We start from the raw sequence: 13,811 nt of genomic DNA on the forward strand, positions 1-13,811 counted from the left end.
GCTGTTCAATCCCACAAGTGCTAATATATGGATAAAACAGCACTGCAATAACTTCAGCTTGCTCTTTATATCTGAAATGGCTGTATTGCTTTAGGCAATGGACCACTGCATTCCATTTAGACTTCATATATTTTTATTCCTTTCTCTCCTTAGCTTGCCTTACGCTTCCATTCCCCAAATAATTAGCACAGTGTAATGTGTTTGTGGTATAGAATAACATCTGAAAGCTTCCAATTAATTGCTATAGTTAAAACACCTTTCTTTTTTTCCTCCTTTCTCTCTTGTTTTATTTATTTATTTATTTATTTATTTTTAAAAGAAGAGTAAGATCTAGCATTCACTACATACTGATAAGCAACATTTGTCTTCCCTGAGGTAGCTTTGCTTATTCTGTTTTGGGTGTTTTTTTAAATTGTATTTTCCCACCAGCTCTGAACTTGTTTTCTGGCTGCATATTTTTCCCATGGTACATTTAAGATGCATCTGCTATAATTAATATGATGCAAAGCACAAGCTTATATGAAAAACAGCTTGCAAATTTTGAATAATTCTGGAGCAATTACATAGGTAGAATGGCTTATTTAACTATGGGCTTTGTCCCATGGCATGGGACCCACCATGTTTTTATAGCATTTAAGAATCATAACAAATATCCTACTGATTCAAACAAGAGATAGATATTTAACATAGATCTCATCTATGTTAAACATATCTCATAATTTAACAAAATATTTACGAGACTGTAATAATTTTCCCATAACAGAGGCCAAATGAACTTCTTAGCTGATGAATACAATGGTTTGTTTCCAAGTCTTAAAACCTCTCTCCAAAGGGAGATTCTCGTTTTTCCTGATAAATTGTCTGAAAGGGCAACGAACGCTGCAGATCTGTAAGGTTATCCCTTGCCAGGAGGATGCATCAGTGAGGTCCATCTCACAGGTCATTACGGTCCTTCTGTCCTCTTCCTATGCTAGCTGGGGCTCTGACAGCAGCTGGAGGGGTACCTGTGGATGCAGGTCCACCACTCTTCCCAGCAGCTATGCACCCTGCCCGTGTGCACAGCAGGCTCTTGGTCTTGGGCACTGTTATTTACCCCACTGAAATATATGGGTGAATAAGAAACTCTGGGCCCAAGTAATTTTAACAGGCAGAAACCATCTTCAAATTAAAATCTCCTCCTCTTAATCCGTTACTGTCCTATTAAGACTGGAATTGATCCCAGCAACTTCTGTTCTTGAAGCATACCAATAAATCCCTGCCGCCATGGTCAGCCAATGTCATTTTCTGCCCCTTCGGACAAAGACATATTGCTGTTTCATGCTAGAGAGCCAGACGGCCATCAATCACCTCCTCAGCGGTGCTACCTTCCAGCTCCGCCTTGCCACATACGCTCTGCTAATAATTAAATCCCAGCCTGTAACTCGCAGAGCAGCCACTGAGGTCTCCTCTGGAGAACAGGCTCTTTTGCCATGCTACCAAGGAGGGAGATCATTCATGACCAGAAGTGACACTTGTCAAATTGGTGCTGGCTTTTGATTAAGGAGCAGGACTCCGATGTCCGCTCCCCACGATGCCTGGTGTTCAGTCTCATTAGGTAGGGTGCTGTGGATACTCATTACACCAAAGGGTGCTCCCTATGGATCCAAAAATCTGACAAACTGAAGTCAGTAAACTACAAATCTCAATTACAGAGGAAAATTGTTTCTGTTGCAGAACTTCCAGAATTATTGTGTGTACGACAGTTCTCTTAAGGGATCCTAGTCACTGGCCAGAACACCATTGTAAGAGGTCCTGCACAAGCACGCAACATCCTTTCCCCAAGGATCGTTCCACCTCCAAGAAGACTAAAAGGTCTTTGAGGCAAGGAATGCCTTTTTGTACAAGACACGAGACAACAAAATGGCTCAAAAGCATGCCTACGAGAGATGAGTGCGAGTCAATGAATGACAACAACCCCCATTTATTTTTAAACCTCCAGCTTTCCAAACCAGCAGGTATTCTGCTGCCAAGACTTTAAAATCAACTGATTGCAACAGCATAAGGAATGCCATACAAGCCACCTCCTAGATCTGCCAAGAGCCACATGGCCAGCTCCACCAGCAGGCCAGGGATGGTGCTGCCAGGAAGAGCAAAGTGATGAGCAGCTGGAGGGAAGAGTTGAAGATGTTTGCAGGGTATGCACCTGCCTTCACCCTCAGACCGTGATGATTGCTAAAGTGGACATGCCAGGAAGCTGTCCGGTTGCATCAGAGTCAACAAAACGGAGCCAACTTGGCTCTAAGGGCAATGGTACTTCGGCTGCAGTCAAATGATAAAACATGACCTGAAAGGCCTGAGGGCACTCATTAACGCCCAGAAACACCTACGGGCTAATAGCACACTGCTTGGCACTCAGGAAGCTTCCAGCTGTAGCTCTTTCCAACCTGTTGGCTGAGCATGGGCAAGCAAGGGTCTCACATTCTCTTTCTGCAAGATGAGATAACACCAGCGCTACTAGTCTAATGAGGTTTGGGTGAAATGCCGTGCAGACAAGGCTGACCTACTTACAATTTGGGAAGAGGCTTGTTTGGTGCTAGCCTGTATCTGCACCACGCAGTACGAATCACCCTCATTCACATCAGTGGAATGCTACCTGCATTTTCCAGGTGCAACCTCTGACTTCAGTGACTCAGGTATATCTGTTAACTCCAGGCAGGTGATAACGAGCTAAACACACATTTCTTTTGAAAATTCAAGCAGTTGTAGGAAACTGGCAAAAACAGACTTGGACTGCAAAATGTCTTTAACCTGTAAACATGTGCTCTGAATAGGCCATTTCTTCAGACATCTCCCAGGATAATGCCACAGCCATTTAATGGCATGTCTCCTGGACCGGTAGTGACTCCTGCAGGATACAATGGATATGTCATCCTGCAGCAGCAGCAGCAGCAGCAGACCTATCCTGCCCCTCAGCTGGACCCAGCTGTTGTGGCAATGTGCTGCCAGGCTCCTATTTCTTTTTTTGCAGAGCTTTGGTCATGCATGACGGTGCCTTAATATATATTTTTATTGTGTCTCTTCACATTCCTCTTCAGATTATCAAGTGAAAGAAAAATATACAAAGGAGTGACACTAGAAGACTACTTGAGAAAAGGCCTTTAAAAATCATAATAGCTTTTGTGGTTATACAGCCATGGAAGTGGCTCTGAAATGTTCTGCCTGAATGGAAGATGCCAGATCTGTATCTAGCTCAGAGCTGTGGATTCTGCTGCAGTACCAGACACATGAAATGGAGACAACACAACGCAGAAAATCATTAGGCCAAAATTTTTGGGGCATCAGGGCTTTCTCCTCTTTTTTGTATAGCAGCTGAGACTGTTCTCAACCAAAGACAGCCAAGACAGCTCAGGAAATGGAGGACCATCTCAACCATTCTTGTGTTTTTGAATAAAATCTCAAATGTGCACTTCACTCCCCAAGCCACTGCTACCATGGGGAACATCTACTTTCAGGCGTAACTTCTTTAGCTCCAGTGGGATAGTCATCTGGGAAGCCAGAATTACACCATGGATCTAAATGCAGGCAAGGGAACTAGCTGATCATGTACTGGCCCTGGGTAGATGTACAGTCTATGCAGGATGGTATAAGGATCTTTCCTTTTATGTGTAGCTCATTGTCACATAGTGAGATGCAGAGAAAGTATCTTTTTCCCCTAGTTGGAAGCTGGAAAATACTTTTGGCTCCACACATGCACCTCACACAAACATGTGCGGCAGTGTATCTGCAGCTGCTGCAAGCAGGACACACAACTTCCACCCCATGAAGCAGGCTCTGCATGCCTCTGTCCCACCACCCAGGGTGCTCGCTACTCTCTGGTGGCATAGTGAGGATCCCACAAGCAAGGACCCAGCCAGGAGATGTTCTGCACCAGTAAGCAAAGGATGTGGCAATAGCTAATTCTGCTCACTCGTCATCCTCAGCTCAGAGCTGCCCATGCCAGGAGCTCAAGACAGGCTTTGCATTGGTGTGACTATCTCCTGTTTCACCATACAGCAGAAGGAAGGTTTACACCAGGTGGTTTCTACTGTTGGAGTTACTGTCACACAGCAATTTTTCTGCTCAGCTCCATTTGCAGTGACAAAATGGTGTTACATTGGCCGCTTTTCCTGCCCAGTGCATTCACAGCCTGTGAATCTGCAATGCCTACCTTAACTTCCACGTGTGCCATCAGGACTGCAAAGTTGGTTAGGTGATTGCAAGAGCATGTGGTGTGCGTCTTGTTAGTTGTCAGGAGGCGACATCCCTGGGTGGACCAATACCCTGTCATTGTACGCTTTGTATAGCTCCAGAACGAACAGTTTGGATTGAAATTTTCTTCTGACTGCTGCAGGAAAAAAATTAGTAAATGCAATAAAAATTATAGGGTTTCAGAGATTTCTAAATGCACTAATTTTTTTTTTCCAGAGGTATTTTGTAACTCTCACCCTTTTAATTTTGGATAAACAATCAGCAGTGGTTTATACATCAAGTATTACTTGCCAATACCAGAGAAAGTTAGATTGTTGCTGCTCTCTTTGCTAATGCAAACTTAGTTCTTTGTTCTTGATTAATTTCAGCCAAAGACTAAATCCAGCTCCTCAAAATCAGATTGCTTCATTTGCATTGCAGAGTAGAGAAATTAATTGCTTTAAGCAATCAACTTTTGCAATGACTGTGCTTGGCTAACAGGAGGACTAGCTGTCCTCTTTCACTGTAATTCCACTTTCCTCTAATATCCCCTGCCACCATGATAAAATAATATTATGGTCTATTCTAATATATTGGTAGTTTTTAATTACAGAATGACGTGTGTCAGCAACTGAGCAATGGGCATCAGCTCAAAGGAGACTCTTTCTTTACTTTTATTAATGCAATGTAAAAGAGACATTCTCCATAAATAACACAAAGTGCAAAGGAACAAATGTATAATTCAAAATCTAATCAAGGACTGCTGGGGGCCTCACATCAGCCAACTTTTGCATCACTTTGTTTTAGAAATTGAAAAAAAAAAGAAGCACTTTTCAAACTCACTCACCTTGATGTGCTTGACAGTAAACACCACAGGATCAGCTAGGTAAACCTTATTGCTGAACTCTTTGTTTATTGCTGCTGTGATGACAGGGGAGTTGACAATGACGGAGTGATTAGTTGACATTGCTTCTGTTCCCAACTTCATGCTGGCATTCTCCGTGGAGAGATAGGTGCCCAAGTTGTGGTACAGCACAAAAGCCACCCTGATTTCACCTAGAAGAGCAGGAAGAGGTTAGATATCCAGGTCAGCACACTGGATTTTTTTTTAAAATGACAAATCCCTTCTGTGAACCAACTTTAAAACTTCTCTGAGAAAATGTGAAAGAACCAAGATGTGGCATATGAAAACTCACCTCCTCCTGCCAATCCTAAAGAGCACCACAAGGTGCAACAAGCGGTCCATGGATAAGAAGGGCAGAGCTGCTCCTCTCAAAACAAACTTTTATAAGCAAACAGATTGGTGGAAGACAGACAGAGAAGGTGGGCTTATTTTTGGTGTCTGTGGGTGTAACTGGCTCCAGAGGAAAGAGGCCAGGTGGCCCATTTCCCACCTGACATAACACCTTATTCTCCAGGCTATGCTTGGGAAACATGTTTCGTTCTGGCCTGTTGCACAGATGCAGTATAAAACTATAATTTAGTCCATTAATAAATTAAGACTACCTCAGAAAAGTGTGGGGATAAATCTGGGAGAAGGAATCCAAAACTTTTCTACACAATTCTAATCTCACATGAAGGGCAAAACAAAATTGCAGAAATTTTATGAAAAATATATTTCTTTTCTTAATTTGCCAATCAGATATCCCCTCTTCCACAAAAAAACCCACCATTAGGGAGGCTGCAGAAAACCCAGGCTACCAGCCAACTGTTTTTAACTGAAACCATTCAATTTGCTTTCTGTTTTGCACATTATTTCACAGGCTATAAATAAGAATTGAATGTGATTAGTTTGCCTTTATATGTATTAGTTGTGGGGAGGTATTTTTTTGTTTCTATAGGAATCACCCCAGCTTCTGAGGAAGCTGAAGCACTAATGACTCCAAAGGTCCCTCCCAATCTAAATCCTTCTACGATAATTTTATTCCTAGCTCTTTGGTAACCTCTGTGTGGGTGCCAAGGTGGTGCAAATTGATGGGGCTCTCCTGATTTGACCAGAACTCCAGTGATACCATGCTTAGAAATACAGAATTCCCCTTCCTTGCTGCCAACACAGTTTCTCTTTCCCTACAAATCTCCAAACCCTGCTAGCGGAGTGAAACTCCTCCCCCACGGGTCTCTAAAAGAAATACTTTTCTTCAAATCCTACATGCAAAGGTACCAAACCCCGTCAAGGAAGCCAGTGGCAAAACTTGCTTTCTGAACCACCAGACCAAACTTTTCTCTCGACAGTTGTCAGAAATTTTTGGCAGTTCTAACGCATCTGGTCTGGCTGTAATACTGCCCTATCACTCCATGTTTTGCCTGCAGTGATCAAAGCCCATGCTAGAGTGCTTTCACCCTGCACACAGGTTAAATTTTTAAGGAACTCAGAAATAGGAGCATATTAGGCCCATTAGTAGAAAACCTGGGAGTTTGAAGTCAGTCTATAGCGGGGCTATAGAGATCAACAAATGTGTCTGCTCAAATTCCTGGTCTGGTAATAAATGGCTTGGCAACCTGAAGACCATTCACATATAACAACATCTTTAATTTCTGCTATAGCAGGAGGTTCATAAGCTTCAGAGAGAAAGGCATTGAAGATGTAGACTTATAACAGTTAATCAACCTTTTCTGCCATGTTGGCTCATTATTAATATTTGCTACTATTGTTACTTCCCTCTCCCTTTTCAGATATTTGTACAGTGCCCCACTGTGAAGTAGTTTACTCAAACAAGCCTCTTACCCCATCTGAAGCCTCCTACTGCAGACGACAGCAGTTAAAAGCACTTCTCTGGACTCAGCGCTGTGCCCCAACAGCCACACCATTTAAGGATCTGATGCATTTTTACCAGCACGTAATACTTTTGAAGGCTGCGAGTCACTTAGCAATATAATACATTCCCAGTCAGCCAACTTAGCTTGCAGTCAAGGGCATGAGAAACTGATGCTACCGCTAATTTAAATATTAACATAGCGATTAATACTATACTTAGAACTGGTTAAACACAAAACAATGCCTAAGGCGTGACTGATTCATGAGGCCGTGTAGCCAGAGGTGCTGGACCTACCGTTTCGACCATTTTGTTTCAAGGTATTTGCTGACAGCTGAATGGCGCTCCCGTGGCCCATGTTCTGGGGAAACTTCAGATCTTCCAGATTCCCATCTGTGCTTAGTCTCGCAACTTCCAGCTCTGTTTGCAAGAGAGACTGACACTAAGAAAAATCTCTACTGAAATAATCTTTGACATGATACTTCAAAGCTGCAAAATGGTGTTCCAGACCATCTGAGAGCAGAGGAATCAACTTACAATGTTTCATGCTAGACTCTGTTTGGGCTCCTATTTCTTTTTAAATCTTTGCCCTGATGAAGTTTTAAATTTAATTTAAAAAAAAAAAAAAAAGGCAAATAAATTTTACTCTCTGTGGAAGACAAAAGACAACCAGTTCTTGTAAACAAGAACCTCAGGATATTAAGGACAATGGTTAAAATTAAAATCTGAAAATGCTAGGTTTTTGCCACTGGCGATTGGTACTTTCTGTAAATGTTATCAGTACTCAGGATCTGTATTCATAGAAATAGAAAGAAGAGTTGTTCTCATTTTACATATGCACAGTGGGAGTGCTGGTGCTTTCCATCATGCTTTTTTTTTTAATTAAAATCAACAATCAGGCAAATAAAGACACAAATTTATATGAAATGAAACACAATTGCATTACGATGAACAATCTCCCTGTGAAGCAGTGCTCTCTTTGCTGTAGCACAGATTTTGCCCTCAAAGCCAGGAGTAATAAAGGCAGGTTAGGTGCTCATTTTCCATGGGATTTCAAGGGTAGAGAGCTGCCTTATTCCTTTAGGCTCTTTTGGGAAGACTTTTAAGTCCTTCAGACAAAGGGCCAAGACATATCTAACAAATTGCTCTCCAGTTAATCTAGGGGCCAAGACGGAAGCCAGGTTTCCCAGCCTTTACTCTCCCTCCGGCTGCTCTCGGTATTTATGGGATTTGTCCCTTACGGATGTTGTCAGTGTTTTCCCGGACGATGTCTGTCTTCAGCAGGTTATCAGCCAGCACGAAGGCACTGTCCTCCACAGTGTCAAGTAACTTGGTGGCTGCGCGCTGCTGTTCACTTGCGTTCAGGTCCCTCCACGCATTCAGAGCCTGTGGCTGCAGGAGGTTGTTCACTGTCTCCACCATGGCCTGTAAGGGAGAGGGATCGAGTGAGAAAGGGCTCTAGCGAACATAAAGCACCATCAAGACCTCTGACATATGCTCAATCCCATTCTCCACACACATTAGTTTATAGAGAGAGGACAGAATCTCATTTCCCTACCCATTGGGGCAGCCTGCAGTGGAGCTAGGCATCATTTATCCCATCAGATGGGAGAGGGAGGAAATGTTGATTTTATTCTAAATGTAGGCTGGGAAGAGCATTTTTTTGCTTCTGTGATCAGCAGCTCCGGGCTTGGACTAAGAAGGAATTTGGGGGGGGTGGGATCATTAAGGAAACATGCAGGAAAATAGATTTCAAAACCCCTCTGTGAAGCAGGTTGCTGCTACTTGCAGCACCACAGCACCAGAATCCAAGAGTAGGGCTGGGGTACCCAAAGAAGGTATTTAGTATCTGCAGGAGCTATGCTCCTTAGAGCATCTCCCACCACACAGTCTCTGGCAGGCAGTCATGAAGACACAGGGATAGTTAAGTTACGCCAGAGAAGCAGCAGGTGCCTGTAGAGATTTAGTTAAGACACTACATTGCAAATCGCTCCATTGAGGAAGGAGTCAGCCTCGTGGCAGCAACTTCAGTCCCTCCTGCGGTGCACCTTCTGCCCTGGGCTGCCATGCACAAAGAGCTCTCCCATGGAGAACTTCCCACAGGTTAATCTGGACGTGCATCCAGGATCACATGAAACCACCCTGGCCTCATGATCGCAAAATTACAGCAGTAGAGCCTACCCAACCCGAAGGTTTTGCTCAACCTAAAACCCCCGCTTAGTTACTAACCAGAGCTGACTCAACTACCTTCCAGCTAACATTTTTTAATAAGACCAGCTGTACCATTTGGTAGAACTGATTGTGCAGAGGAAAAGGAAAAAAAAAGGTACTTTGATCATGCTTTCTTCTGCTGGTTAGTGTCTAGCCACCAGGCAGGCCTGCCCCACAGAAAAAACACCTCCGCTGCCAGCTAATGCTGATTGCAGAAACCAACCTTCGGTTTGAGATGAAATTGCTGTTCTTAATAATTTTCTGTATGCTGAATGCGTAGGCATCAAACTCACACCTCTGTTCTGCAAGGCAAGGACAGTCCCGTGGGATTTCAACATGTTGCAAGCCTAAAGGATGCCCCATGGAGTCACTTTCATGGAAATACTTCAGTATTTACTCCTGAAAGTGTTTCTAAACCCACCTGTACAATGTGACATGTGAAAAGAAGATATGGCATGGCCCATCCTCCAGCAGAGCCCTCAGGAGGAGTGTTATAATGGCAACACATGGCACAGAGAGTGCGGGGCATCCTGACTCACTCACCAGTCATGGTCAGATACAAATGTGCAATGGGAGAATATAATCACATCAAACCAGAATTTGATTTTATTGCTATATCCAGGTGACCTTCAAAAAAACTCAATTACAGCAAGGTTCAAGGAGAAGCAAAGACAGCTAAACCTGCCACTGTTGATGCTTCTAATCCCAGCAAAGACATTTCACTGAGACATTGCCATGTGCATCTTCGTCCTTAATATCCTTGAGTTTGGAAGGTTTCTCATACCACCATGGTTCCTATTGGAAGACTGAGCCAGAATCGGGCTCCTCTGACAGTACGAAGCTCCTACTCTCCAACCTACATTTATTAATGATCAATTAACTCATTTGTTCTTGTGCCAAACCTCTCCTGTACCTTAAACAGATCTCCTCCCTAGCAGCTACTGCCCTGGTCCCTTGATTAATAGACAACATTTCTCCTGAGCCTCACAGGTTGGTTTCCCAAAGCTTCAATCACTGAAGCAAACTGAAATGGTGGAAAATCTTGTCCTCTAGTGCTCCTGCAAAAATCTTTTTGCTGTCAAGCCTTTACAATCCAGGACTGGAATCCCCTTCTCATTTGCTGTTAAGTGGAACTTAACCATAAATCAATTTCTTAAACTGATTATTAAACTGATTTTCCTAAATAGTATAAAATTAATCTTAACACATATAATATGTGCACATGAAAAGCTGTTTGACTTTAATAGTCAAGAAGAAATACTAAAAATACATAGCATTTAAGTCGGGGTTTTTTGGTGTTTTAAAATCTGGAAGACTGATCTCTGTAGCTTTTAATAAAATTCTGTAGTTTACTTTGGTAGCTTATCTCTTTACAGGCAAAAAAGGAGGTAGTATTCTTTTCCAGTGACCAAAAAGCTTGTCTATTTTGCTGTGCAGGTTCTACACAACATGGTGTTTTCTTGCCAAGATCTTTTATTCACAGAAAGCAGAAAATGAGGATTTTTTCTCCCCTTCCAATGTTATTACACAGACTAAAGTTTGCCTTACTTCCATTTAGCTCAGCTACTAATGGTGTCTTTAAATCTCTGCTAAAACAACATTCTGGATACTTTTATCAATATCTGAATGGTGGAAAGAGTCTTTGCAGCAGATCCAGCTCCTGGCTCTGGATGGAAAGGTAATGCCTATTTGTCAAAACATGAAACAGATGCTGAAATATTTGTGTTACAGTGAAACATCTGCTGCAAAGATTTTTCCCCCCAAAAAAATTTTATCTAATGCATTTTTTATTTTTTATTTTTTTAAAATGTGTGTGCATGTGTGCACGCAAAGTTTGAGTGGGAACACCAATCAGGCCTCATGTGTCACTTCCCACACAATGTGTACTCCCCACCCAATGGATGCAGTGCTAATGAGCATCCGTCCTCTTGAAGTGACTAACTTGAAACCAGCCACTTCAGTTTGGATCTAGGATCTGATGTAAAAGCTCCAGAAAAATTTCCAAGGACTTTGGGTCAGGTCCTTAGCACATATCTGAACAAAGCTGGTAGACTGTCTTCATTGGCATTACATCCGAGATGAATTTAGTCCATAGCTTTTCCCAGAGGGTCACTCGTCTCACCTGTCTCAGTACACTAATCAAGTGTTCCCCACATTATATTTCTGAGTGCAGCACTTAATTATGGCTGAGTGCTGTGGACTGAAGCCAAGGAGATGAGGTGCTAATGAAATGTTTGCATTTTGGACAGGAGCTGAGGTAGGTGTTTAAATGAAACAAAACAGCTGTTAAAGCAACAGTGTCTCTTGAGGCAGAGACGCCAACTGGGAAAAGTTGGGCTGGGGAGCGGGAACTGTGGGAAGGCAGGCACACGGGACAAGGATTGGCCTGTGTCTTTGCATTTAAGCTGAGCTATCATGGTTTAGGTGCGTTTAGCACCTGCTCCAATGACTTTGTGGTCTGATGAAGCTCCAACATAGAAGAAGCAGCAGTGCCAAGCTTCCAGGAAAGCCTTGCAGTGACCAGCGGAAGGAGGGTTAGCCCTGACGGAGGACCTTTGAAATGAAGAAGGCATGAGAGAGGTGTGCCTGGGAGCCGATGGTGTGATAGGTTTTACCTGAGATCCCTGGTGATCCTGATAAAGGTGGGAACTTTCAGAAGGAGCTAGGAAAGTTCTGACCTAGTTTCATCTCACCTCACTTCAAGAATTTAACATGCAGCCAAGTCAGGAGCCCAGACACTCTCTAGTTTCTCTCCCCACTGAAAGTAGAAGGAACTACAGTAAGCATTATCCCCATTTAAGTGGCCAAAGTCACATGAGATTAATCCTATCCCTAAAGAACCCAACACCTATTAAAGGATGTTGCATGTCTACCTCACTGAAGACCCTGTCCTTGCTTCCCAAGCTAAAGGACTTCCTCTGCTGTGGTTTTCTTCTCTTCCCCTGCCTGATCCCTCTTCCAAATGCAGCTCAACTGGGTGAACAATTTCCAAAGCACCCTTGTGAACCTCATGCAAAATAAAAACGTGGGGCTTGGAGCCCAAACGTACCTCAACATCACCCACAGCATGATACCAAACCAATGCCATGGTTGCTGGGGCTTAATGAATAGACAGCACAAGCACACGTATGCCCAGGGAGAAGGACAAAAGTAACTCAAATGACATTAAGGGAAAGCTTTCACAAAACATAGCTTGCTTGTTTGTAGCCTAAGATCAAACGAGGGAAGAAGGGCATGGCAGAAGGGAGCCAAGAAGGAAGATTTTCCACCTGCCTTTCTATCCCAAGATAAGCAGATGTAGCTGCATGCTGCCTGTGATGTCAGGGTACCTATACATGCAAAGCCAAACCCCCTAAATACAAGCCCATAAAGAGCAGCCAACCTGGGTCAGAGAGTATTAGACTCAGTGGACGTTTCATGTCTCCAGCAGGGGCTACAATTGGACGTCGAGAGAAGAGCAAGAACATGCCAAGCACAGAAGACAAATCTCATGATGGTGATCCCTTTCATTATGCAGTTATATAGCACCACAGAGTGTACATTCAATGTAAATAAATGTTAATAAGTTATTAACATTTATTTATTTACATTTATTTAATAACAATTATTAACAGAGGGAGATTTTTTTCCCAAATAAGGGCATATGCTCATGGTTTCTTGATTTTGTCCTGAGGTTACAAAACAGAAACAAAATGTAAACCTTCCTTCCAAGACACTTACAAATTGATATTAAAAGATGTATTGTCAAAAGGCAACTAATTAGGAGTATTACAGTAATTATACATTACTAAAAGGCCAATCGTACATATCCCATTGATTTCCTTTGTGACAGCTGCTTCATTCCGTAAAACTGAATTTTGCTTGTTCATTTATTTTTATCTTGTCCCCCTCTAGAAATGTCTGGTGAGAATATCTGTCTATGTGACACACAGTTTAAACCTAGGAGGGGAGTATATATCCAGTGATACCACATCCATTTACTTATTTCTCACCGTACCAACATCCAAGGCACTGCTTTTTGACAAAAGCAGATTCTGTGATGTAAAATCTATCTTTAATTGGGAGTCAACACTGGAAATCACTGAGATGTCAGACTTGCTCATCTCACTACCAAATGTGGGACTAGACTGCATTGTGCTATGGTGCTTAAGCACAGCAACCCTAACCTTAGAAAACCAGCAGCTCTCCTAGAGTTAGGACCTCTCTAAACCTTTATTGTTCATTTTGGCCTCTCACTGAGCAGCTGATGGAAGAACAAAAACCCCTACAAACTTACGAGTGGAGAAAATACTGCTTCATGGTACGTGAATACTAGCAGGCCCTACAGGGAATATTCGTTGGATCCTTCTGCTGAGTAATTTTCAAATATGCAGTTTGTCCTTCCTCACAAAGGAGCACCTCCTTAAGAGGAGACTGAACACACTGTATACATTATTTTGCATGGAACCTACATCAAGATCTTACCTCCTATAGCAGCTTTGGGAGAATGAGGACAGTGGCACAGGGCAGTAAAGCACCACTTTTGCAATGACATCTCTAATTAAAATATCTGCATTTTATAACTTTTAAACCCCTGTCTCATACTGATAACAGTTGTCTTCCTTGATCTCACAGAAATATGTCATGCAATGCACTTTCAAA

General features: G+C 42.7%; 1 protein-coding gene across 1 annotated transcript in view; it reads right to left on the bottom strand.

The window, feature by feature from the left end:
• Positions 1 to 13,811, bottom strand: part of ADGRL3 (adhesion G protein-coupled receptor L3) — a 516,059-nt gene that overhangs the window by 63,839 nt on the left and 438,409 nt on the right. The window contains exons 12-15 of the mRNA XM_072862688.1: positions 8,201 to 8,384; positions 7,257 to 7,379; positions 5,054 to 5,262; positions 4,187 to 4,363 (exon numbers count right to left, since the gene is read on the bottom strand). Of these exons, the coding sequence (XP_072718789.1) occupies positions 4,187 to 4,363; positions 5,054 to 5,262; positions 7,257 to 7,379; positions 8,201 to 8,384 (693 nt within the window). The remainder of the gene's footprint in view (positions 1 to 4,186; positions 4,364 to 5,053; positions 5,263 to 7,256; positions 7,380 to 8,200; positions 8,385 to 13,811) is intronic.

Source organism: Ciconia boyciana, chromosome 5 (genome assembly GCF_034638445.1).
Source record: "Ciconia boyciana chromosome 5, ASM3463844v1, whole genome shotgun sequence".
Classification (NCBI taxonomy): domain Eukaryota; kingdom Metazoa; phylum Chordata; class Aves; order Ciconiiformes; family Ciconiidae; genus Ciconia; species Ciconia boyciana.